General features: G+C 36.0%; 1 protein-coding gene across 3 annotated transcripts; it reads right to left on the reverse strand.

Annotated features, from left to right (window-relative positions):
- Positions 1-53: 53 nt before the first annotated feature.
- LOC107862716 lies at positions 54-21130 on the reverse strand. 3 transcript variants are annotated; one of them, XM_047405684.1, is made up of 28 exons: positions 20851-21130; positions 20544-20751; positions 20313-20425; positions 19962-20078; positions 19236-19379; positions 18885-19070; positions 18464-18618; positions 16360-16481; positions 16149-16240; positions 15361-15601; positions 15187-15244; positions 10365-10513; positions 10190-10260; positions 9909-10082; positions 8214-8285; positions 7392-7493; positions 7218-7307; positions 5391-5466; positions 5080-5173; positions 4913-4985; positions 4615-4794; positions 3747-3869; positions 3558-3641; positions 3266-3450; positions 3036-3174; positions 2881-2940; positions 876-980; positions 54-518 (listed from the first exon to the last, which is right to left on the reverse strand). In XM_047405684.1, exons 1-28 carry the CDS (start codon positions 20938-20940, stop codon positions 405-407), a joined length of 3417 nt encoding a protein of 1138 aa, XP_047261640.1. In that variant the 5' UTR covers positions 20941-21130; the 3' UTR covers positions 54-404. The 3 variants fall into 3 exon arrangements, with proteins under 3 accessions (XP_047261640.1, XP_016563839.1, XP_047261639.1); XM_016708353.2 differs by having other exon boundaries at positions 4913-4982; positions 18717-19070; positions 20851-21128; XM_047405683.1 differs by having other exon boundaries at positions 18717-19070; positions 20851-21128.
- Between the last annotated feature and the right edge of the window lie 4516 nt (positions 21131-25646).

The following is a 25646-nucleotide window of genomic DNA, read 5'->3' on the forward strand; positions in this document are numbered from 1 at the left end:
CATCTAGATATCCAAAGAACCAAGTCAGCATCTATAACAAAGACTCCAAGAAGAACAGCAGCAATGAGAAGACTTGCATATTATTTTGCTTCCAACTCTGACATATAAATCAATCACAACAGTAGCAGCTGTATTAAATGAGAAACTCAAGACATCTTTCTGCTCATTGTGAGAAAGAGGGGAAAGAAAATGAAGGCGGAGATACTATCTATTCCTAGAGTGTTACTCCACCCTCATTACATCTCAAAACTCATGTATAACTAAAGAGACCTATACTCATTGTACAAACTTCCAGGGTTTCATGGCATACCACAAAGCGCGGCGACCGACCTGGGCCGAGGAGATCACATGGACTTAAGGACTTCTTCCTTAAGACACCACCAATGTACAATATGAACAGCTTTTTACATGAAATAACTCAAGGACTTCTTCCTTCTAGAGCCCCCCTCTCCATATAGTTCATTCCACTGAAGAAGCTCCGTCATATTTATGGACTCCGATGAAACGCTTGCACAAACCTATATAAACCCCAAAGCAATTGAATTCTCAGCATTCAGATGCAGCGAAAAAAAAAAACAGTGAGCTTAAAGACACATTAAGAGCCCGTTTGGCCATAGATTTCCCAAGTAATTTTTGGGGGAAAACTTGGTAGGTTTGGCTATACAATTTGCCATTATTTGGCAGATAATCCAAATTCCCAAATACTAGAAAAAACTAGTATTTGGGCCAAATTTCATTTTTTTGGAAACTTTTAAAGGTGAAATCGGTTTTCCAAATGCTATGGCCAAGCACATGGTGAAACTTCACCTAACAATAATTTGCCAAAAGTATTTGGGAGTCTATGGCCAAACTCTAGATAACTTTTGTCAACACACCCGCTCATGAGCATTTTTGAAGTCGTCCATGTTCAGAGGCCGTATGTCTGCACCACCGCATGGTGTTGGCGTAGGTCTACCTTCTGCCAAAGCTGCAGCATGCTCCTAAAATCAACTCCAAGCATGAGATTCCAGTGGTAGCATAAGTCTATTAAGTGGGACGTTTATGAATAGCAGATCAAGTGCACACTAAGGGAAATTTGGGGGGGAGCACTCTACAATAACATACCAAGTGTGATCCTACAAGAGGGGTGGGGGGGAATGTAGAATACCATGCATTATTATTACAGTAATATCCTAATACATAAGAACATCCATGCACTTGAGATGGATCTAGTTTATTTCCAACAACACCCCCCCCCCCAAACGAAAATAATAATAATAATAAGAGGAAGAATAAGAATAATAATAAACAACTAGAGTCTGCATCCCAAGAAACATATATAAGTTTCTAAAAGCTAGGTGAAGATAACTAGCACAATTGGGTCTTCAACTTTGAAATCTCGAGTTTGAATTCTTTCTTGGATCTTCTTCTACCCTCATCCCTGTCCATGGATTCTTTGACAAGAGACACATTTTTCATCTTTCTCCTTTGAGAAATCATATCCTTGCAGCAAAGCACATTCAGCCAACTACTTCCTATCTAAAAGAAAAAGCATGTTCAACGAACTGTGTTTAGCTTTCTTCAGACTTTCAAAGATCCGACAAGCTCATCTATTGTCATGGTGCCCAAGTCCCTCCTGCCCATTCAATTCTATATCCAGTATGGTTCCTCCACAACACCCAACTTACCCCCCTAAGCAGGCGATAGACGAGCCTCTGGATCTGCTGAGGGAGAGAGTGGAAGGCGCTAGACACACATTTAAAAACCAAATTAAACAGTGACAGGAAGATGGTAGAGTGTATGTCATAGACAAATAACGTTTTGCCACGTAATTTTTGTTTTAATACTATTTTTATTTTTATCTTTCTTTTCTTTTTCTCCCAACCAGCTACTCCACAAAACCACCCTCAACTCATCTTCCACAAATTCTGAACAGAATTCCAACCTTCTTAAACTATGAAGTAAACTTCAATTCTTAACATAATTCCAACCAACTTCAATCCCATTTTCCAAGCGACACCATCAACTGTCAACCACTTCTCCATCTCCCTCAAAGGTGGACTCACGAAAAAAATTTCTTCTCCCCACCACAGACAATGGCCACCAGGCTACCACTGTGACGACACCCTTCCTCCCGTTTTCGTATATGGGATTGCATGTGTACTTTCTGGTCGATAAGGTTGTTGTAGATTGGTGGTTTTAAGATGGTAAGTCCTGAGAGGGAAATGAGTGAGAGAATGAAACAGAAGTCACTAGAAAAGTATTTCTGGCACCAAATGTTGAGAATTCAAAGAGGAAGAGCACTCTCAATCAATCAAATTCTCTTGAAGACAAGTGTAAGAAAGTTTTCTTCTTCACTTCTTCCAGCTTGGCTTGAATAAAATAATTATATTACCTAAGAGTATTTATAGGTATCATGATTTAAGTCCAGACTCTCCCATTCCTAAAGGCATGTACAAAACTGTACATGCATTCTCACGTTAAATCCTAATAATAAATTAGGAAAATCTATAGTCTATGTACTTGAGATGGATTTAGTTTTAACTTTCCAACAATACTTCCCAAGTGACTCCTAACTTGTGCTTACCTAATGGAAGCCTATTCATTATCTTGAATTATCTGCCAGAGCAGGACTATCTACGAAGAGGCAATATCCCCAAATTCTTGAACCAATTCCACATCTTGTGATCCTTCACAGTTATGTTAATATACCTACATCCTATTCCCTCTTGACAGTGCATTGATACTTTCATAAAGTCCTCCCAACCACAAAATAATTAAAGAACCTAGAATTGACACATCCAAACAGCAGCATTCATATTATCTATTATAGAAGCAATGCAAATGCTCTCTAATAACAAAGGAGTAAACGCTCAAGACATCTAATAACAAACCCTGTACCTTCTTTTCTTTTTCTAGGATTTCTCTAATGGGTTGATATGCTGCTGTAACACAGAGATTCTGCAAAATACCAGACTTAAATCAGCCTCTGCAAACATCATAACGACACAAAGGAAGAGTCATTTTGTCATGCAAAAATGAAATAGCAAAGACACCTTAAGGTCACTTCCAGAATATCCATCTGTCATACTGGCAACTGCATCCAGATCAACATCCGGAGACAAGTCTTCTTTTGCAAGTATCACTTTCAGAATTTTTGCTCTATTAGGAGCATCTGGTAAATTGACCATCAGCCTGTTCATAAAATGTCATGATAAGAACATTGAAACCAACTAACGAAATTTTCCTACTTCATTGGGTAAGTGCAAATTACTGGTTCTTTTACCTACGGGGCAGTCGCCTTATGACAGCCTCATCAAGGTCAAACGGTCTGTTTGTTGCTGCAAGTACCAACACTCGTTCAGTATCTTTCGTACGCAAGCCATCCCAATTCACCATGAATTCATTTTTCATTTTACGCATGGCCTCGTGTTCTCCTGGATTTTCCCGTCGGCCCAGCATGCTATCAACCTTATGTAGATCACATCAGAGAAAGAGGAGAGAGAGAGAGAATAAGAAAAAGCATAGAATAAAATAGAAAGAACAAAGATATGAGTCATGAGTTCTAGGAAGTGTACTTCATCAACAAAAACGACACTCGGAGCAATTTTACTAGCCAGGGAGAAGACAGCCTTCACATATTTCTCACCCTCACCAAACCACTGCAGCATGGAAAAACAATAGCAAGATGTATATATGACAAGAAGCATATTAACACATGATCCATATGCGATAGAACAATCTGACAAGTTTCAAATGAAGCTCACCTTTGAAGTGATACTTGACATTGAAATATTGATAAAGTTCGCACCCGCTTCAGTGGCAACTGCTTTCGCGAGCATGGTTTTCCCAGTTCCAGGGGGTCCAAACAGAAGTATTCCCTTGCAGGGCTGCAAATAAGCAGTTGAAAACTTAGGCAATCACAAGCACAACTTATATGAGATATACACGACTGATACCAAGAACAATACTTAGCGAAGCCAAATAATATAGCATTATATACAAAAAGTTTTTCTTCTGACCCACCAAAGAGAAAGTATTTAAGAACAAGAACCTTCTCTAGTGCGCTACATAATATTTTTACCAATGAATTATCCATAACAAGGATCTCACAAAGATCAAGAGGATGGAAAATATGTAACATATTGTCATAGTGATATAAGAAGGTGACAGATAAAGAAGAAAGGAACTTCTTTTATCAAGATAAACAAGAAATTTCATAATCAAATTCAAGTAGCAAAGAAGCTAAAACAAAGTAAGGAGTCAGAAAACTTACAAGAACGTCTTTATGTTTATTTTACAGTATCTATCAAATTAATGCAGCCACACCTAATGAATATTCTAATTCGTAACTTCAAACCTCATCTGAACTAGTACCATAGCGCCTAGATAACTCAGTTTACTGACCTCAAACAAGAATTTAATAAAAGTGAAACTAACACTCATCATCTTCTCATTTTACTTTTTGTCAGCACAACAGCAAATCGATATAAAGAGTGGACAGAAATGAGTAAGACTAAGACCATCTGTGCTTACTGTTAGATCCTTGATCACAAGATCAAACACTACTAAACAAAAAAATATGGTTCTACGTATAGACAATCATGTAAATGACCAAGAACTGAAGATGAAAACCTTGGTTAGTTGACCCTTGCAGAAAAGTTCAGGTCTTTGCAAAGGAAGCATGACCAGCTCTTTTAATGTATCTTTGACATTTTCAAGCGCACCAATATCATCAAACGTTACTCCAATATCACTTGGGGGGATAACATCTGCCAGAAGTCTCTTCTCAAATTCATTCTCAGTCACAATATCCTGGGTCAGACAGACAATTTATCCACAAATTAATATGTCAAAAACCTCCCACAGTCAGATTAGGATAGCATCTCATGAAAATATAAGTTTAGCAAACCACCAGAAAGAAGGTAATCACCTTCAGTGACTTCTTCAAGCTCTTGCTTTCATTTTGCATAGCTTGAAGAATTTCCAATCCATACTGAATGCTGCTAGATTGAGAGATACAAAACAACTTTTCAATACCACAAATATTACAGCTAAGCAAACGCATATAGTCTCAGCTGCTGCTGCTACTTCTATTACCTCACAGGAGACAATACAAGCCTCACGTCAGGATCTGCAGCAGGGTTCTGCATCAAATGATGGCTCAAGGCCCATCCAACCACCTTCTCTGCACCTTCACAACACCAAAAAAAGAGAAGAAAAACTAAATAATTTGTCTTTATGCTACAAAAGCAAATCAAATGACAAAAAAACAGTTCTTTTTCCATTTTGTGAATATCATATGTTGACTTAAACAAATACAAATGTGAAGTAGCCTGACAACCTCCTTCGCCCCCATCCCCTTACCCATCCAAAGAAATTGTAAGCAATATGAAAAAGAAGTTGCTCACTTTCAACAGAAAAGGTTTGGTCTTTGATGCACAACGTGTCGAGTCCATCACAATCCAATCCATTCCGATTAAGAACCTATACCCAAAAAGAAAAGGAGGATCAACCAACAAAGAAATAAGTAAAAAGAATCATGCTTTTTTCAATGATCTCCTGACCTCATACGTCAGGTTTTCCACTTTTTAACACAACAAAAACAACATACCCAATATATTCCCACAAAGTGGGGTCTAAGGAAATATCAAAATTTGCAGTTCTTCAGTATGCTGAGACATGTTACCCACTTTCTAGGGATGAATAAAACTAAAATAGTGGAGTATATTCTGTTGCCAATCACAACTCAAAATTCAAGAAAGAGCGCACCAGCTGAAAGCTCAACAGCCCAAAGGTGTTATTCTCATCTTCTCCAACAGAAGATCCCCCCCCCCCAAAAAAAAACAAAAAAAAAAGGCGTTCACAATGACAAAATGGAGAAGCTTGTCAGCAGCAAGGGAAAAGACAGGATTGTTTTTTGCTGGTGGAACCATCTGTACTAGGTGAACCAGGATTTAGAACTTTGACAGGTGATGGAACAAGACCGACACAGATGAACTTGCTAGTGATGCTACATCAGCTGGAGCTATCACTAAGCGAACCAGGAGGATCTGAAAGAAACTACATCAATGAGGTTGACCCATCTTGTTAGTGTAAAGAGAAAATTCCTTGACAGTAGTTCAGCCATACTGTCGGTTTGTGCATTTTAGTAACAACAATTTGGTGCAAGACCAGATAAATACTTCTGAATGATCAAAAAAAAAAGGGAACAACAAGGCACTTAATATCATCAAACTTTGATCTGTGCTAACATAACAGTAGTTTCTCTTCAACTTTTTTATATAACCAACAACATACCCAGTGTACTCTGTACTCTCTCGCACAGAGTGGGGTCTGGGAAGGGTAAAGTGTACGCAATCCAATACCACTACCTCAGAATTCAGATGAAATAGAGTGTGTGTTCCCGAAAGACCCCGCCTCAGAACAAGCAACAACAGTATAAAAAGACATAATTAAAAACAATAAAAGGGTGGAATAACACACCAATAAAGGATAACAGGAACAAGACAGCCACAGAGTATTACTAGAAATTATCTACCTGAAGACACAAACATCACGAACAAGAAAACTACAGGACACATGAATAGCACTACGACTACTGGCACAGCTACAAACAAACCATCCCTTCCTACTAGCAAGGACGTACTCCCACCTACCAACTCTCTACTCTAATCCACGCCATCCACACCTTTCAATCTAGGGTCTATCCACAGTAAGTTGTAATTGCTACATGTCATTTCTAATCACCTCCCTCCAGTATTTTTTGGGACTACCTCTACCGGCCTGAAATCATCCATAGCCAACCTCTCACACCTCCATACTGGGGCATCCATGTACCTCCTCATCACATGCCCAAACCATCTCAACCTCACTTCCCGCATCTTGTCTCCAACTGAAGCCACTCCCACCATCTCTCGAATAATCTCATTTTTAACCCTATCTCTCCTAGTAAGTTCACACATTCATCGCAGCATCCTCATTTGCGCCACCTTCAACTTTTGGATGTGGGAGCTATTGACTGGCTTTATATAACCAAAAGCAAAATTCATGTGGAGGAAAATGAACCACCCCATCAAAGTCTAAAGAAGCTTGTATCTTCATAAGAATGCAGAGATGTCAAATGATTTAAATACTAAACAGTTCAAAATATTAGGTTTCCACTTAAAGGCTACAGCAAGGATGATTAGCAACAATATAATCAATGAACACGTGAAAGATAGGTTACAAGCCCTTACTGTTCGCAAACTATTCAAATTTCCCTTCATTTTGAGAGTATCAGCATCTCGATCCAACTGCTGCTTCCAAGCAGATAAAAGCGCTTCATCCTTCATAGTCATAGTCACTCATCAGTTATGCAAGACAACAAGAACCACCAGAAATTCTATTTTAAAAAAAAAATCAAAACAGACCTGTGGCATGTGAATGGTCACTTTGTTGGGGAAAAGCTTTGTCAGCAGTTTAGTTGTCTTGGTAACTTCCTTTCCCCTGTCATGCAACTTCCCAAAACTATCCTGAGGTCAACAAATTTAAGTACTATAAGCCAGTGGTTAAAGGTTGAAAGGAAATAAAAAACTCCCAGTAAGAATGACATTGGCACATGGAGCGGACTTCATCCAGACAAAAGGAACCACTCAAACTGCCAGGCTTAGGGCAGTCAGATTCCAATTATTTCAGATGCAATGTCGTAACGAAGTTGGTGAAAAGGAAAAACAATCCACCTCAGTTAAGAAGGAAAAGACATCAAATCAAAGACAAACTGCCAGGCTTGTTCATAAAAGGTAATAAAGATGTGTATTAAGTTAGTATTGAAGGCACACAATGAAGCCATTGTTTCCTATTGGCATCATCCTGTACAAAATACTCTACCCAGGATTATCCATCATACAAAAGGATATAAGAAGATTGTCCCTGCTTGTATTTCGTGGAAAATATGGGAAGAGAGGAATAAAGATGTTTTGAAGATAAGTCTAGCAACATTCAGAGATGAAATGAAGTGTTTGGTGCTGTTTTATTTTGGTTTAAAGGAAAGTATTTAGAAGATCATGAATCTTTTTCGATACTCCAGAATCCTTATGAGATGACAAAGGATTAGGAGTGTTATTTCTGCATTCCACCTTGTAATTATGGGATACTACACAGTTTCTTGTTGTAGAAAAATATATACAAATATGTTACCTTTTTCCCCAAAAAAAAAAATTACGGAAGAAAAGATCGAGAGAGAGAGAGTATACCGGGAAAGCCAAATCGAGCAAAGCAGTTTGATTGCTGCCAAATTTGGTGAAGAGCAATCCCCCAGGATGTGACTACAGCGGGTAGAACGGGAAATAATTAGAACTTATCCCAACTAATAAATAGATAACACAAAGATCGACAAATTTAAAAGAAAAGTTAAAGCACACAAATAATTTATCTCCTCTGGACGAGGAGGAAAGGAGCAAGAAAGCAAAGTGTAATAGAACAGCCTCTAGAGGAGGAAGAAAGGAGCAAGAAAGCAAAGGGTGTTATAAAACGGCCTTTGTGTTATTTGTTACAACTAATGTACAAACATATTAATTTAAAAAAAAAAAAAAGGGAGAGAGGGTTGATGCAATGAGTGGTTGTGATAACACCACTTTATCAAAAAAAATAAAAATAAAAATAATAATAATAATAATAATTATTATTATTATTATTATTATTATTATTATTATTTCAAAGGGTGTGATACTATCAAACAAACCTAGAGGAGAAATAATATTCTTTCCATTTCATTTTATGTGTCTTGTCTCGAGCCGGGGGTCTATCGGAAACAACCTTTCTACTTCTTTAGAGGTAGAGGTATGGACTGCGTACATCTTACCCTCCCCAGACCTCACTATGTGAGAATACACTGGGTTTGTTGTTGTTGTTGTCATTTTATGTGTCTTCATGAAAGGGTGTGATACTATCATCAAAAACTAGAGGAGATGTATTACTCCTTCCATTTCATTTTATGTGTCTTCATTTGGCCCTGCATGGAATCTAAGAATCTACAAGAAACTTTTGAATCACGTGGTTTTAAACTAAAGGGTGTATTAACATATCAAAAAATTCATTAAATCTTGCGGTCTTAAACATGTCAAGTCTTTCCTATAAAGGAGTTTCATTAAGGGTAAAATCAGAATGTTGGAATTAAAAGTAACCAAACATAGAAAGGTGGCATTCTTTTTTAATCAGCTTGAATGGAATACACAAATTGAGGAGGAGGAAGAGATACTTCATAGCTTTTTCTTTCTCAAAAAAAAGAAAGGATGAGGAATTGTTACATAAGTTGGTGCTTCACATGTAAGTGATCAACTAGCACCCTGCCCATTCTCACCTAGTTGTGGTGGGTAATGCAATGAACAATGTGAGTAACAGTGAATGACATAATAGTTGGTACATATTCGGAGAAGAAGATGATGAGCAGGAAGAGCCTCGGATGCATCTCCCCTCGCACTTAACGGTGTCATAGAACAGGAGGATCCTAGTTGTATTTCCCATTACACTTAGGTTGGCTCTTGGAGGAAAAGGAATAAGAGAGCCTTTAGAGTGGTGGAATAGGACTGTACATGTTAGGGCATGTCTTTTATTTTTGAATGAACTTTTGGGCACCCATGAGGCTAGTATAGATTATTGAATGGATTTGTATAGAAACATAAGATGTAGACTCTTAATTTTGATGTACATTTAGTATACGAGGTTTTTTCTCCATCAATAAGATTTATTACCTTTTTATTAGAAAAAGATACATCTCTCGCTTCCTTGTCAAACCTCATCTCTAGAACTTTCGCACCTATGACTTCTTTAATCAAGAAACTTAATCCAAAAGAGATTCATACCAGAGGAGACCAAACACACATTCATACCGAAAACAAAATAATTCTTTGACATTACATTTGACAACAACCTGGAAAAAGCAAAAGTACCTTTTCCTTGCGGTTATCTGTGTGAGCGTGAGATCCAAGAACAACGATGTTAGCAGGAAGCTTTTCAAGCCGATTTTTAAAAGTGGAATACGATTCTGAACTCCCCGCCATAGATTTCTCAGCATCTTTCATAAATAAAATGAAGGGGGAATTTCTGCTCTCGCTGAATACAACCTTACAAATAGAAAGCAATATACAGAGATAATTGAGACCTCAGAATAACCAGAAAAAAAGAACACAGGTTCAATAGCATTAGTTCTCAAAATTATACAAGGATCAACCTCAAACAATGTGCTAATGAGTAACTTGTCAAGATCATCGGCACCAGAGGCTTCCAAGCGTAGCTCACTGGCTGAGAGAGAGAGAGAGATGACCAAAAAGCAAAGAAAACTAAATTCGGCATTACTGAACTTCACAAAATAAAGGAGAAAGAAAGTAAGACCATGTGGGCAATACCCTTGCAAAAGAATCCATGACCATCATCACAAAGACCCCCAAAGTTAACCCCGTCTGGTATTGGCTTATCAAACCTTACACCAATTTTTGATGATGGATTATCTTCAAAAGGCAACACAATCTTCCCTCGAGTCCCAAAAGCTGGCCCTCTAGTAATTTGAACCAAGATAAATATGGTTAAATAGAACAGTTTTAAATTGTATTGCAGCTGAAGCATAGGCACTGTTACAGAATAAAATACTTTATAGCATGACTAGTTTACAATCAATACTATGAGGAAAATTAAGGACTACAATATAAAATCACAAAAACAAAATTAAAATAAGGAGGATAAAAAATAAGTGTTGCCTTGTCTCCAAAAAAACGTAAAAATTAAGCATTATATAAATCTTAATCATTAAAAGTTTGCACAGATGAAACAAGAGGAAGAAGTGATTATTTGCATCCATAAAGCATGCACGTGTGTGCATGGCCAGGCCCACAACACAAATCAATCAAACAGCGCCCCAATCCGAAATTTCCGAAAATTGAAGGAGAAAAACAGTTAAAAGTAGTAATACATTTGGGAACGGCACTGAACTCAATCAATTCATGCAAGTCGCAGACCTAATGTTACCTTCACATTGACACAGCAACAAGTGGTTATTCAGACATATTGCTAGAACAGAATCGCCCTCAATTTCACTGGTAACCCATTGATAAAACGGACTTGCCACCTATCACTTTCATCTTAACCTTTATATTTAGGTGGTCTTTTATTTGAATATCAGGTTCTTGCAAAAGCCTCCCGAGACGTAAAGTTAAAGAAAATAAACCAACACTGGATCTCGTCTATCCATTTTCTTCTCCCCGTCTTCTTTGTGTCATATAACTCTCTCTTAATGGAAATGCATGCAATCTCATTATCATGTATCCACATAAAATTCCCAATTCAACCACAGAAAAAACCTCCAAATTGATCCACGTAAAGCTGTAAAATAGTATGATCTGATCTTTCTGACATATTCTCATCGGTAGAAAGCAAAACAACTGTACTACAACATGATCACTGGTCTGACTTGCTGACAATTTTAAAAAAGAGTTGAAACTCCATTAAATCTGGACTAAATGGATTAGAGAAAACCAATCTGCAGATACATTTAAGGATCAAAAGATAAGGAGAGAAGACCACTATTTCCGTATTCCATATACATCATATCTAAACAAGTAGTATCTTCATCAAAAAAAAAAAAAGGTAGTTACGCGTCAAGAGGCAGATCCAGGACTTCAATTTCACTTTCACGGATTCAACCATCAAGATTGTGAGTTCAAAATCTAATGTTTGTTGAAATTTTATTATTTTACATACATTTATATCCCGGGTAGAATATATTGGGTTCAGTTGAACCATAGCTCTAAGATACATCGCCACTGGTAACAACATACACGACCATCACAGGCCCAGCACCACGGGACCACAATGCTTAAAGAGAACAAATCACAATATTAATAAAATAGATTATAAGGGATTTCTGAACTTGATAACCTCTAGGGATTTTTTGCCATTCCTTATAAACATCCTTACAGCAAGTCGCAAACTCTCACACTTCCAATTCCTCCATATTATTTAATGGGACTCACTGAAGTCCCTGTAACTCATACATTTCCCTAGTTTTTACTTGGCAGAAGGGCGGTACACTAGGGAAATTTATAGAGAAAAGTGGAAGCAGAACACCTACACCCGCCTGCTTCCCAGGGGCTCATAGTAAATAAAACAAATGTTAGCACATCAACTTTCATTCAGAATGTGTCTGAATCTAATTAAATGAGCAAAAAAGAAGCCACTTAAAAAGAGATACAGAGAGCAACCATGTTGATCTGTGTTTTGGTTTCCTAGCAAAGAAAAAGAGGAACTAAACTATGTTTCTTTTCCCAACCTCACTTGTGGACAGACAAAAAGGAAAGATTGAACTTTTCTACACAAGTCCCAGAGTCATCCCACAAATGAACTGGAGCCTATGTGGTCAAACTTCTAGAGCTTATTTTGAAAAGCACTTTAGTCAAAATAGTTTACAGAAAAGTATTTCTGGTAAACTGATTGTGTTTGACCAATGTTTCAGTAAGTGATTCTGAGTACAAAATAACAAAAAAAAAAGACAGTATTAAGATTCATTTTATAATTAATAATACTTAAATAGGGAAATGATTTTAATATTTTTTGATGAGGACTTCAATTAAGTTTTTTTATTTTTATTTAGAAAAAGAATTGAGAAGGTAACATATTATTTAGTGACATTTAAAACATAAATGAAAATATACATTACAGCTAATCAGTATAAATACTTTTTAAGCAAAAAAAAAAGGAAGAAGAGAAGAGGCTCGTATTTATATTTGAGAAATATATTGGTTAAATTAATGAAAGATAATTTGGTAAATATGATAAGTTGGATGTTTGGTCACAGACCCTAGAGTCTAAAGGGGTTAGGTTGCGCAGGGACTAAGACGGAATACTTGAAATGCAAGTCCAGTGATTCGACGCATGAGGCTGATGTGATAGTGGAGCTGGATTCACAGGCCATTCGGGAAGAGGGATATTTTCAAGTATCTTGGGTCTATAATACAGGGGAATGGAGAGATTGACGAGGATAACACACACCGTATTGGTGCAGGGTAGTTGAAGTGGACGCTCGCTTAACTCTTGTGTGATAGGAAGATGCCTCCTAAGCTTAAAGGTAAGTTCTTCTGTAGAGTGACAGTTCGACCAGCTATGTAGTATAGAGCGGAGTATTGGACATTTAAGAACTCCCACATCCAAGTGGCAGAGATGAGGAGGTTGAGATGGATGTGTGGACTTACCAGGAGAGACAGAGTTAAAAATGAGGTTATTCGAGAGAAGGTGGGAGTGACTTTGGTGGAAGATAAGATGAGGGAAGTGAGGTTGTGATAATTTAGGCATGTGATGGAGAGGTGCACGGATGCTTCAGTACAGAGGTGTCAGAGGCTGACTTAGATGATTTTAGGCGGTGTTAAGGTAGGTCGAAGAAATATTGGAAGGAGGTGATTAGGCATGACATGGAGTAGTTACATCTTACGAAGGACATGATCCTTGATAGGAAGGAGTGGAGAACGTGAATTAGGATAGAAGGTTAGTGGGTTGGAGTGCATCCGTAATAGTAGAGAGGAGTCATTTGTTTGTATTTGTGTCTGTAGTTTATTGTAGTTTATTGTCGTAGTGTTCTGATCACTTGTGATCTGGAATAGATAGGTTATAGTACTACTTTGTCGGTGACTTGTTTCTTTTATTATCTAGCGATGTGTTATCCCATTTTGATGTTTATTTTTATATTTTTTGTTTGTTATATTGTTATTTGTCCCGAGTTGGGGGCCTATCGGAAGCACTCTCTACTTTATCTGAGGTAGTGGTATGGACTGCACACACTTTACCCTACCCAGAACCCACTTTGTGGAAATACACTGGGTATGTTGTTGTTGTTGTAGTAGTAATTTGGTAAATATGAATTTTGGGCAAGGAATTTATTTTAAGATTGCAGATTTTCAGTAAGGATATTTTTGTCTTGAAGGGATTAATTTTCTGCTTCTGTTTTGTGGAAGAAGCAGAAATTTGTAGCTTCTCCCTACTACAAAAACAAGTTGTTTCCGCTGCTCCAAGACACTTTGTTTCTTTGAAACTGGTAACTTTGTATTTATATATCAGAGAAGAGTAGTACATGGTTTGTACTACAACTATACTTAAAAACACCTATGATCCTATGTCTATAATGCGCCTAGCACATCAATAATAGAGACAGGATCATTGGACCAAATCTGATTACACCAAAACACAGCGTCAAGATGGAATTCAACTTGATCTGCGGTATACTATTTCCTATGTTCTCGAAACACCTAGCATTTCTTTGCCTCCATATAGTCCACCATATACTGGCTGGAATGATTCTCCATATGCTTCTGCTATTAGCCAGTATCCCTATCTCTTCCCAGCTTTGAAGTGTCTGTGTAATCTTTCCTGGCATGGACCAAGATATACCTCTCAAATTCAGAAACATCCTCCATAGTTGACCTGTAAACTTAAAATGCAAAAAAAGGTGGTTTACAGTTTCTGGCTTCTCCCCACACAAAAAACATGCAGGATCTAATGTCATCCTCCTCTTCATTAAGTTGTCCTTTGCGAGAACCGACTCTTTAGAAAAGAGCCAGACAAAACAGACTACTTTATAAGGTATTTTGACCCTCCAGTGTTCTTCCATGGCCAGTTGATGGACGGTTGGTTAGGGAGATTCAGTTTCTTGTATGCTTTGCTAACCTTGAATGTGCCTTTCTCACTGCCCTGCCACCATAGCTCATCTTCCCCCTCTTGTGTCCCATTGAACTGGCCAATTGTGTTGAAAAACTCTGCCACTCTTAAAACTTCCCAATGCACTTTTTGTTTTGGCACCTCAAATCTCCAGAAAAAGTGTTTTTGGCCTCCCAGAAGCTTGGTCAATATGGTACTTAAAACAGCAATCTTTAACCATATTGTTCTTCTTCTCATCCATTCCTCCTAATATCTAAACCTAAACAAGTTGTTCTACCTTTAATTTACTTGTGATGATATCTATCTCTTGATAATATAATAGTTATGCTGCAGTGGTTAGGTACTACTATACATCATTTTCAAATGGCATCCAAATTCAAAAATAAAGAAAAAGAGTTCCAGGAAAGAGAACAGATACAATATCAACAGAATTATAAAATAACACCAGATAGTGGATAATACAACTCATTTTGGGTCCCGGAAGAACGAATAGTAAGTGGTCTTAAGGAGAAAGTGTTCTGTATAAATTACCTGGCAGAGCTTGAATATAAACCACCAGAAGCAGAACCAATGAACCTCACCTTATCACCTAAATATTACCAACATTGATTACCAAGGTTAAAGAGAAAAAGAAGCCATGCTTGTATAGTCAAAAAAAAAAAAATGCAGTAACAATTAACAAATATTAGAACCCAATGGAAATACCTGTCTTGAACAAGGTATTCTTTGATGTCCCGGCTAAAGACGCTACATTGCTACTCTCCATCTTTGGTTGTGCTTCCAAACCCAAAAAATCAGTCTGAGTGTCAGCATTAGTTGCTTGACCAGATGATGACTCATTGCCTTTAGGCATGTCAGGTTCTCCAGGAATCTGCTTGGAGTTTGTGGACATCTTATGTGCACTGCATCCCTCTTTTAGTAGTTCAGCCTCCTTTGCTGATAGACCCTGGATGATACGATAATAATCCATAAGTTGCATTACATTATAACATTTTATTTTTTTGAGAGAGAACATAACAATTTAACAGCAGTAAAGGGGCAAGAATGTAACAGAACCAAACATGACAAGTTTAATGATTCTAGAAAATCAGAAATAGAGCACAGATTCCCACTGTTAAAAATTAGGGAGACGTGAAATCCCCCCACCCTAACACACTTGGAGAAGAGAGAATTTCTCCAAATTTTGATGTTACTCCCATATCACTCAATATGTCCAACCTGGCTAACTGCCCTTTTAGTGACCAAACCAACAGATAATATTGTTTCTGTTCTATAAGCAGAGATCCAGAAAGAGGTCCATAAGTACCAACAATGTTGGCCAGGACAAGCGGCAAAGCAAGCAATCATTAAAAAAAAAAAGGTTGACGTGAAAAAGGTAGGATATAGGAATCAAAGCATTTCAGAAGCAAGGGAGGTCAAACACAACTAAGAAAATCATGGCAAGGTATCACGCAATCCACCCTCAAGAAAAGATAAAATGAATATTGTCTTACACCCAAAAAGGAATGGCTATCAAAGATGAGCAATTTAGCTCCATAAAAATGAGCAAGTGCCTTTGCCAGCATCTCCTGATAAATCTCAGAACCTGCTATACAAAAGCAGAAGTGGTTAGTATGCAGACATTAAAGTTTACTACCAAGAATCTACAGGACAAACAATTCATAAGAAGCTTTTCATCAAAAAATACTAAGGAAAACGACTTACCTGCAGGACCTGAGAGCAGAATTCTTGGGTTGATAGTGGCTAGCTCAGAAGTATATTTTACTTGTTCTTTATGCTTCAGATGTATATATGCAGCCGCAATCAGCACATTTTTTGTGTTCTCACTGCAAGCTCAGATATCAAATGAATCTTCACCAATCATGGTTGTTGGACATATTGAATACTGAATAATGTTACAGCTATGGGGTTGCTAAACCAATTAAGAACAAAAATGAGGCACAACTAGTCCTGATAAATTACCAACAGAATTTATCACTACAAAGCTCACTCTCTCAGTAAAGAGGGCAGCCCGGTGCACTATAGCTCCCGATATGTGCGGCTCCGAGGAAGGGCAGGACCACAAGGATCTATTGTACGCAGCCTCACCTCACATTTCTGCAAGGGGCTGTTTCCTCGGCTTGAACCCATGATCTTCTGGTCACATGGCAAAAACTTTACAGTTACTCCAAGGCTCCCCTCCAAAGCTCACTCGCTCAGTAGGACCAGAAATTAAATGAATTCTTTTAGCAACTAAAATGAGAATTTCAAGTGCAGGATAACACCAAGGATTTGTGGGTTTTGCTCTAGCAATCGGGCTCTCTCTTCACCACCCTCATGGGGATGGTCTCCAGGATTGTGTAGTTAATAACTCTAGTGATGCACTTACTGCATTCAAGCAACTGAAAGAAATCACATTTTGGAGCTTGACCCTTCATCACATTAACAGACAGACATAAAAATCAGTAGATGAATTCCCAATCTTTATTGGAGAATAGGACTTCCGTGCTGCTTAAAAATTTGTAAGGTTATCTTGGTAGTGGAGAAAAATCAATTATTGACATATCTCACAGAAAAATGATGATACATCTGCCCCCCACCCCCACAATTCCAGATTTTAAAAAAAAAAAAGAAAAAAAAAAAAGAGAAAGAGAGAACCTACATGTCGCAGCCTATACTCTAGCTTGTAGGTTAAAATAAGTTATATTCCCCAAACATCTTCCAACTTCAACCTCAAATAAACTTTTTTTTTTAACTTCAACTTTTTATAACAGCTAAATATTAATTATTTAACTATATTACTAATAATAAGAAAATAATAAACAGACTAGCACTAAGAATGTGCCAGTACATTAGAAACATAGAAATCCTCGAATACAAAAAAAAAGGATGGATTTCTTCGGTACAAAAGTTTATTCCTGTAGAAAAGCAATGAGCACGCTATTTCATCTTTGACATCTTACAGGTTGCACCAAAAAGCCAAAGCCATAAATATCTGAATTTAATCTTCGGTATAGCATCTACTTTCCCTTGGAAACATCTTGCAATCCTTTGCTTCCATACCACCCAACAACACGAGCAGGCATTACGCTCCAAATCTTTCTCAAAGGTTTTCTTTTTGTTCCCCCAACATCCCAGCTGATCAAGAGTTCCTTTCTGAGTTAGGCATAGTAGAACCTATACTGAATAGGTCGAAAAATAAGGACCAAATCTGCCTTGTCACCAGACCAACTTCAACTTAAATATTGTTCAAACACCTACTAAATAACTGTATCCTCTATCTCAACCTCCTAGTTGTCAATGACAAACTTCTTTCTAATGATAAACTTTTACCTCCCAGTCTCCCACATAGGCATATACTTTTGAAAGAAACACACTGAGAACATATACAATTATATTTTGAATTTGAATTCCCGACTAAAGGTTAATTTAGCTTTTCTTTTACTTCGAGCAGTAGCATTTTACAAACAAAGAATACTATTTTTGCCACATAAGCTAATGTACAAAATTTTTGCCATGGCAATTGTCCAAAGCAGGGGCAATAAAAACAGCTTACTCAAAAGAGGGTATAGTAAGTGAAGACTAAGGTGCAATATTGGAACTTCAAAAACAAGATATGATTATGACTCTAGTAACACATTGGCACAAATCCCTAGGGCTTAAAGCAAAGCCTGCTTCATTCAAGTGAAAGACGTGAATAAAAGAAACTACAAAATTCAGTCCATAAATACCATATCTTTCAACTCAAAGAGAACATATAGCATATAAACCAAGTGTATACTAAGTATAAGTTGTAAATGGGATAATGCATTGTAGTCTCTGGAAATACCTCAAGTAATATGGGAAGCTATCAAATGAAATATCTAGCTGTTGTCCATCAACTATTGCAGCGTGGATCTCTTCTTTAAATACGGCACATCTCACAGACACCCCTGCTGCGGAAGCTGGCATTGAATCTCTTGTCCACTCTCTTTCCTCTGGTATCTGTCCATATACAATTCTATTTAGTTCATCTCACATATCAGCGAGCGCATACCCATAATGAAAGACCAAAAAAGAAATAAATCAGTCAGACACTTTACATCGCCTGCATCTCTGCTAGCGTTCAGATTTCCATCAAGAGGGAGGATCTTGCTAGTCAACCCAACATCAGCAGCACTGCTGCTGCCAACATTTGCAGCTGAATCGACTTCGAGGCCATCAAACTCGTCTTCGTGAATAACAGGGGAAGAAGGCTCATTCCCACTAACCTGAGACGTAGGTTTCAAACGCGATGGGTCTTGCCGCAGGCTTGAAAGCGATGCCAAAATGGAAGCACCTGCTACAGCTGAGGCATCTCCTGCTCTTCTTTCAACACGCACTAATTTACCTGCACTGGTCCTAACATCTGAAGGAGGTGACTTAACTCCAAGCTCATGCGGCAGCTGCTCAAATATCTATACCACAAAAATGTTAAGGATATTCCTACAAATCATGTGGCCAAATAGAAACTACAGAACTTCAGAACCCAAAAAGAAATATGAAAAACAACAAGAGACTTAGGATTTCGGATTTCTTTTAATATGTCTTTCCATTAATTTTGACAGTAACTTTGAGGATACATAAGCATGAGTCCCCGTAACACCGAAAACAAGCTCATCGCCTGACTTCAGAATGCAACTACTGTTTTTTCTAACTGTCTTTCCATTAACTTGCACAGATCCTTTGCCCCTGCTCTCCAGCACAGCAACCCAATTTCCTTCGTGCTGATCATTTCCACAAACAATGAGTATTAATACTTCAGATACACAGTATGAAGTTCATCTTCGGAAAAAATAACGAACGAAAGAAAGAAACGCCAAATTGAGCACAGCTGTAGTTGTTCCGAGCGGTGAATTTTCATATGCAGTGGTTCAAAGCCAAGTATTGGCATGCTATCAGAGATCACCCCAAAGATTTTTTACTCCAAATAACAAACACAGTTTCAGCCAACATATAAACAGTCCAAGAATTTTTAAAACAAAAAATTCAGACCACGAACTGTTTATAATTTCAGACCACGAATGTGGACTTCTATCAACATGGTTACAGTCCAGCACCAGTTATCCAGGAAAAACTGGCTGGGCCACGCAAAGTTGGATAATGTTAGATAGTTGTTTTTATTGCAATCTTGGACAGAAACAGTCTGTGAGCTGACCAAAGAAAAAAAGCAGAAAAGTCCAAAATGAAAAAAAAAAAAAAAAAAAAAGTTTCTTCTTTTTCCCAAATGAATAATCTGAAAACCACGGGCAGATGGAAACAAAATTGGGGAATTCCATCAGAGTAAAGACCAAGAACTGAAGCAATACCTGTGTAAGCCTTATTAAACATAAAGTTGCACTAACTGTTTGTTGCTTGATAGGAAGATGAGCATTTTTGCTAGAACCAATCATGAATGTTGTCGCGGAAACATGTATAGTTGGGTTCTGCAACACATATATGAAACCACCATTAATCAATCTTGAATAACAAAACAATAACTCCCACAAATAGGAGTAACAGCAATCAAATTACATTCAAAAAGAGAATCATTTTTCTTTTGATAACCAGCCCAGCTTGAGTTCACCCAATTTGAAAAACAAAAGTTCTTTTTTGATAACCGTGATGTCCGGGTCAGCACAAAATTCAAAAAGATAGAATCTTGAATCAAGAAAGTTCACCTGTGGAAACTCGGATATAAGCCTACACCAAGGTGACGTCGTTTCCGAACCTTGATTCAGCTTCCTCAAAGTCACCGAACTCCTCGGCTTATCAACTATAGCAGGTGTCGCCCCTAAAACCACACACACAAACAAAATAAATAAAATAAAATAAAGAAACTCACTTCACTTGACATGATCAAGTAGACCAAACAGTAAACTTCACAAGAAACAGTTGAAAAAGAAAGTAACCTTCTGCTACAGGTGTAGCAACCGATACGGCAGGTGCATCATCACCCTTGTCAGAGGCGGCGGCGGAGGCACCGCCAGCCTGAGGAGTAACGGCGCCGACCCCAAATTCCGGCGGTTCAGTAGAAGACAACTCCTTAGGATTCTCCGTCGGTTTCTCCGACGACAACTTCGGTTTCTCCGACGACTCCGCATTACTATTATTATCCACCTATAAAATCAAAAAAAATAAAAAATCAACTCACCGAACAAAGCCAAAAAATAAAAAAAAATAAAAAAAAAGAGTGAGGTTCAGAGGGACAGATTGTACCTTGTGTCGCTTAGAGGAAGAATCATCGTCGGATGAAGCGGAGCGTTTAGCGGTGGAGGGTAGAGATCCACTTCTCCTTGTAGCTACCATTTCTCCGGAGACCAAAAAACTCTAATGAGAGAGAGAGAAAGAGAGGGAGAGAGTTTGGGTTTTCTTTAATTTTCTTTGTTGTTGCTTTGGTTTTGATTTGTGAAAAATAATAAGTATATAGAGTGAGTATTGTTTTTGTATTTTTGAGAAGGGTTGGTGTTGGGAGGAAATGCAATGGATGAAGCCAAAATTTATAATTTGGATAGGAGAGGAGGAGTTTTCCACCTTCACACTTTTTCTTGCTTGTTTTAAGGACTTGTTTGGACATATACTTTATTGATTCATATTTTAAGAGAAAAAAATTAAAAGTTTGAACCATTTCGTTATTAATAATTTGAAACTTTCTAAAATTTAGTTTATTTTACATCTTTATTTAAATTGCGGCAAATTAAGAAGTCGAAGTTATCATTCTGGACGGAGAATATAAAATACTTTTTCTACTTAACTTTTCATCTAGCAGTTAAGAATAACAATCAATGACAAGACATTCACATTGTTGAATGACCAATATCGGGAGAAGTGTTCAGTAAGATAACTCGTCTAGCAGTTAAGCCTAAGAGAGCTTCAACATTCACGCTGTGAATGACCAAGACGAGAAGAGAGACTAACAGTCAAGGACAAGAGAATTGTCATACTAGAGGCTCAATAAAATAAGTTAGCTTGGACACGAGAATTGTGACACTCAAGTTGTTGATAACGAATACCAAGAGAGAGATTAAATAAAATAAAGTACTCGAAATCATCTAAATAGATCTAATTCACGGGAATAAGTCATAGAAAAAAATCCTTTTATCTTGCAATGAGAATAACTCGGTAGAATCGTCTAATGTATCGTCTGAATACTAGATAAAAAGATATGTTTTCTCACTACTGAATAAAAAAAATTAATCTTTTTTGCTCAAATAAAAAAGTCTTATTTAAAATGACAGTTGTGCTAAATTAAACAAGCTTCAGAGGTCACAATATTTTGTAGTATTAAGTAAAAGTTTGATCGAGTTTTGCTCATCAAATTCACAAACCTAAAATATTTCGAACTTCATAATTTACTATTTTGCAGTTGAAATAATGAATTAGCAAATGTTATTTTAATATTAAAACAAGATCAATGAACAATCTAGGCTTAGATTTCAATTAGTTGACATCTGGACATTTTTGATTGAGATTTAAAAAATAAAGTAGAAAACTTAAAATATATGAAAGTTGAAATTACTTTCAATTTCTAAAATTTGCCTTTCAAACTCTAAATTTTATATTTCAATTTTAAAGTTAAAATAATGTGTTCGTTCATCAAATAGATAAATATTTTAAATAATATTTTAAATTTTAAAATCAAAATCTAAGCCAAACACGGTCTTAGTATCTCCATTTCACAATGCTCTCTTGTAGATTGTATTAATCACATTTAAATTTAACTTATACTTATTTTGGAGTGTAATTTAAATTTAATAATACGATAATAATTTAACCTGTTTCATATGTGTGCTTTTTCAAAAAAAAAAACAAAAAAAACTCAATATGTAAATACTCATACAGTATTTGGCTTTAATTAATCCAATTTTTTCCCGGCTAATACTATTATGTATCATTACTCTTACTTTTGAAATTATGAATTTTGTAATTACATAAAATTATTTATTTAAACAACATTAAATATGTAAAAAAAAAAAAAAAGTTGCCATTTAAAAGGCCAAATTTATTTTAAATTTATGTATGTGCAATTATTGTCCATACTCGCCAATAAAACACAATTAATTGTTTTGTTGAAGCCTTTTAAATAATATATATAATGAAAAAAACATAGCTAAGTAACATAGCTTATGATTCCATCTAAGATTTTAGATTCCGACTCCTCCTTACTTTCATTGTTTTTATTTTTTTTTCATATTCTTACTTGGATAAGAGATACATGCATACCTTAAAATTAATAGTTATGATTTAACTAATCAAAATAAAATTTCAATCATGATTAACATAATAAATATTTTATATTCTTAGTTTCAAATTCATGGATAATCCCACATAAATTTTTATAACTGTGGTGTTATCCATAAATATAAAAGTAAAAATATAAAATATTTATTATCTTACTTGTGATTAGAATTTTAGTTTGATTAATTGAATCATAAGCATTAATTTTAAGTTGTGTTGTGTGTTTCTTATTCACGTAAGAACTTGAATAAAATAGAGATAACGAAAATGGAGAGCAGGCAGATTTCAATAGGATTGGAGTTGAGGCATATAGTACATGGACCACAAAAGATTCTAAGTCCTTGTGGTTAAAAGTATATGAGAAAAAAATAACTCAAACATTGAATTTAAATCTTATATCATATCGACAGAATCTAATGATTATAACTTGTAATTTACTATCTTGCTTAAGGTGTTTTCTTGCATTTATTCCTATTTTTTTTTAATATGTTCTTGTTAGTCATCCAGCTTCTCGACTAGCAGTTAGGAATAAGAGATCTGCAACACTTATGTTGTTGACCAATATTAGGAGAGAGACTTAATAAGATAAGTTAGCTTTTCATCTGGGACAAGAGACACGTGACACTCACGTTATTGAATGACTAATACCATGAAAGAGGTTCAATAAGATAGGTTAACTTCCCCTCCGACAATCAAGAACAAGAGAGCTTCACGTTGTTGGATGAGAATACTGGGAGAGGCTCAATAAGACAAGTTAGCTTCTAGTCTAGCAATCAAGGATAAGAGATCTACATCACTCATATTATTGGATGACCAATATCAAGAGAGAGACTGATCAAGAAAACAGGTTAATCGGAAATCATCTAAACAAGTCTTACTATTTACTAGAATCTTAAATTTTTTGCTTGTTTTGGACGATGGGAATCAACTTCCATGATAAAAATGACGATTCTATTTATTTATTCAACTAAACGTAATTATGTGTGAATACAAGACTAATAGATACATCAAAAAGCAAAAATAGAATAAGACTACTCTCGCATTACTAAATAAGGAAATACTCGATTTCCTTTGTCTGAATAAACATTGCTTATTTTAATTACATTTGAATTAAATTAAATTGTGACGAATCGATGAAAATATATTGTAGTATTGACGGAAGAGTTTGATGGAATTTTGCTAATCAGATCCATAAATCTACAAAATTTCATATTTCAAGTTTGAAGTTAAAATAATTAGTTAATTTAATAAACACGTATTTATTTATTTAAAATAATAAGATTCAAGTTTTATTTTAAAATTTTAAAACAAGATCCATGGATATCTGGACCTAAGTTTCAATTAGTAAGCACTTGGACATGTTTGACAGAGACTTTTTTTTTAAAGTATCTAAAATAAGAATTCAAAAAGATATGTTTGGAAGTTGAAATTATACAAAAAAGGTCACTTAAAGATAATAATTAACCTTTCAAAGTTGAAGTGAAAGACACGTGGCTTAATCAATAAAAACGACGATTCCTCATTTCATAATATGTTAAATTATATCGCTGAGCGCACCTTATTTGCTAGTTTTTATTCTACGTTTGAGCTAATTCAATTATAGTTTTGATTAGGTATGAATTTTTTTTACCGTGGGAAGCGTTTGAATTATTAAGATGATCATTTAAATACTTTTTATGTAACATTTTACTATTATCATATATAAGGAAGAAATACGAATACGTATACAAGCCCCTTAACTATTTGATTTTTTTCGTATAGGCACCTCAATTAGTTCATTTACCTGTTAAATCCTTTACTCCTTCACGAAACGTTTCAATTAAGCATAATCTGCTGATGTGGCAAAAATTGTAAAATACGTGTAATACACATGCTAATGATGTAGAAAAGTAACAAATTAAATAACGACACCTGACATTTTAACTTAAAATGATCATTAAAATAATTTGCTAATATAATTAAATCTATTTTTTTTTTTAAAAAAAATCATTAATATCCCCCTGCAGCTGCCTACCTTATTCCCACCTCCTCTTCCCTTCCAAACACCCTTTTTCAAAAATAATTAAAAAAATTTGATCTCCTTCTTCTCCTCCACTTTATCACTAAATTTTTCTTTTTTTTTTCATCGTTGAAGCATTTTTTTCACTTATATCTAAAAAAAAATCTTTTTTGCTATTTGAAATTCAATAGCATGATAAAAAATAAAATAATAACACAAATGATCGGAAATGGGTGGATGAACACCGACAACGCAAGGAGAAAGAAATTGAAATTTTTGATTGGTTGAAATTCAATTGATGTTGAAATGCTTTTTTCAAATTCATTCTTCACCAATTCAACGATTTTTCGGCCGTCAATATTCACCCTTTTTTTACCGTTCACGCTGGTTTCCTTAGCTTTATGCGTGTGATATCGTTCATTGTGAGATGTGATATCATTCACTGTCAATCCATGAAAATTGGGGAGTATGTGTAATTTTGTGTGTGGCACCTGTGTATTTATTTTTTATATGTAAAAAAAATGGAAAATGATGAGTTATGAAGAAGAAGACTATTTTTTTTCTTTTTATTTCTTTAATATATTTTTTTTATTGAATGAATTTTTTATGTTTAATTTTTTTTTATTAATTATTGTCTATCACTCTCTTAATGGATGGTGTATTACACATGTCACGCCATATCAGCAATTATACTTAATTGAAACGTTTCGTGAAGGAGTAAAAAAATTCAATAGGTACATGGCCTAATTGAGGTGCCTATACGAAAAAAGTCAAATAA

Source organism: Capsicum annuum, unplaced genomic scaffold (assembly GCF_002878395.1).
Source record: "Capsicum annuum cultivar UCD-10X-F1 unplaced genomic scaffold, UCD10Xv1.1 ctg80788, whole genome shotgun sequence".
NCBI classification, from domain to species: domain Eukaryota; kingdom Viridiplantae; phylum Streptophyta; class Magnoliopsida; order Solanales; family Solanaceae; genus Capsicum; species Capsicum annuum.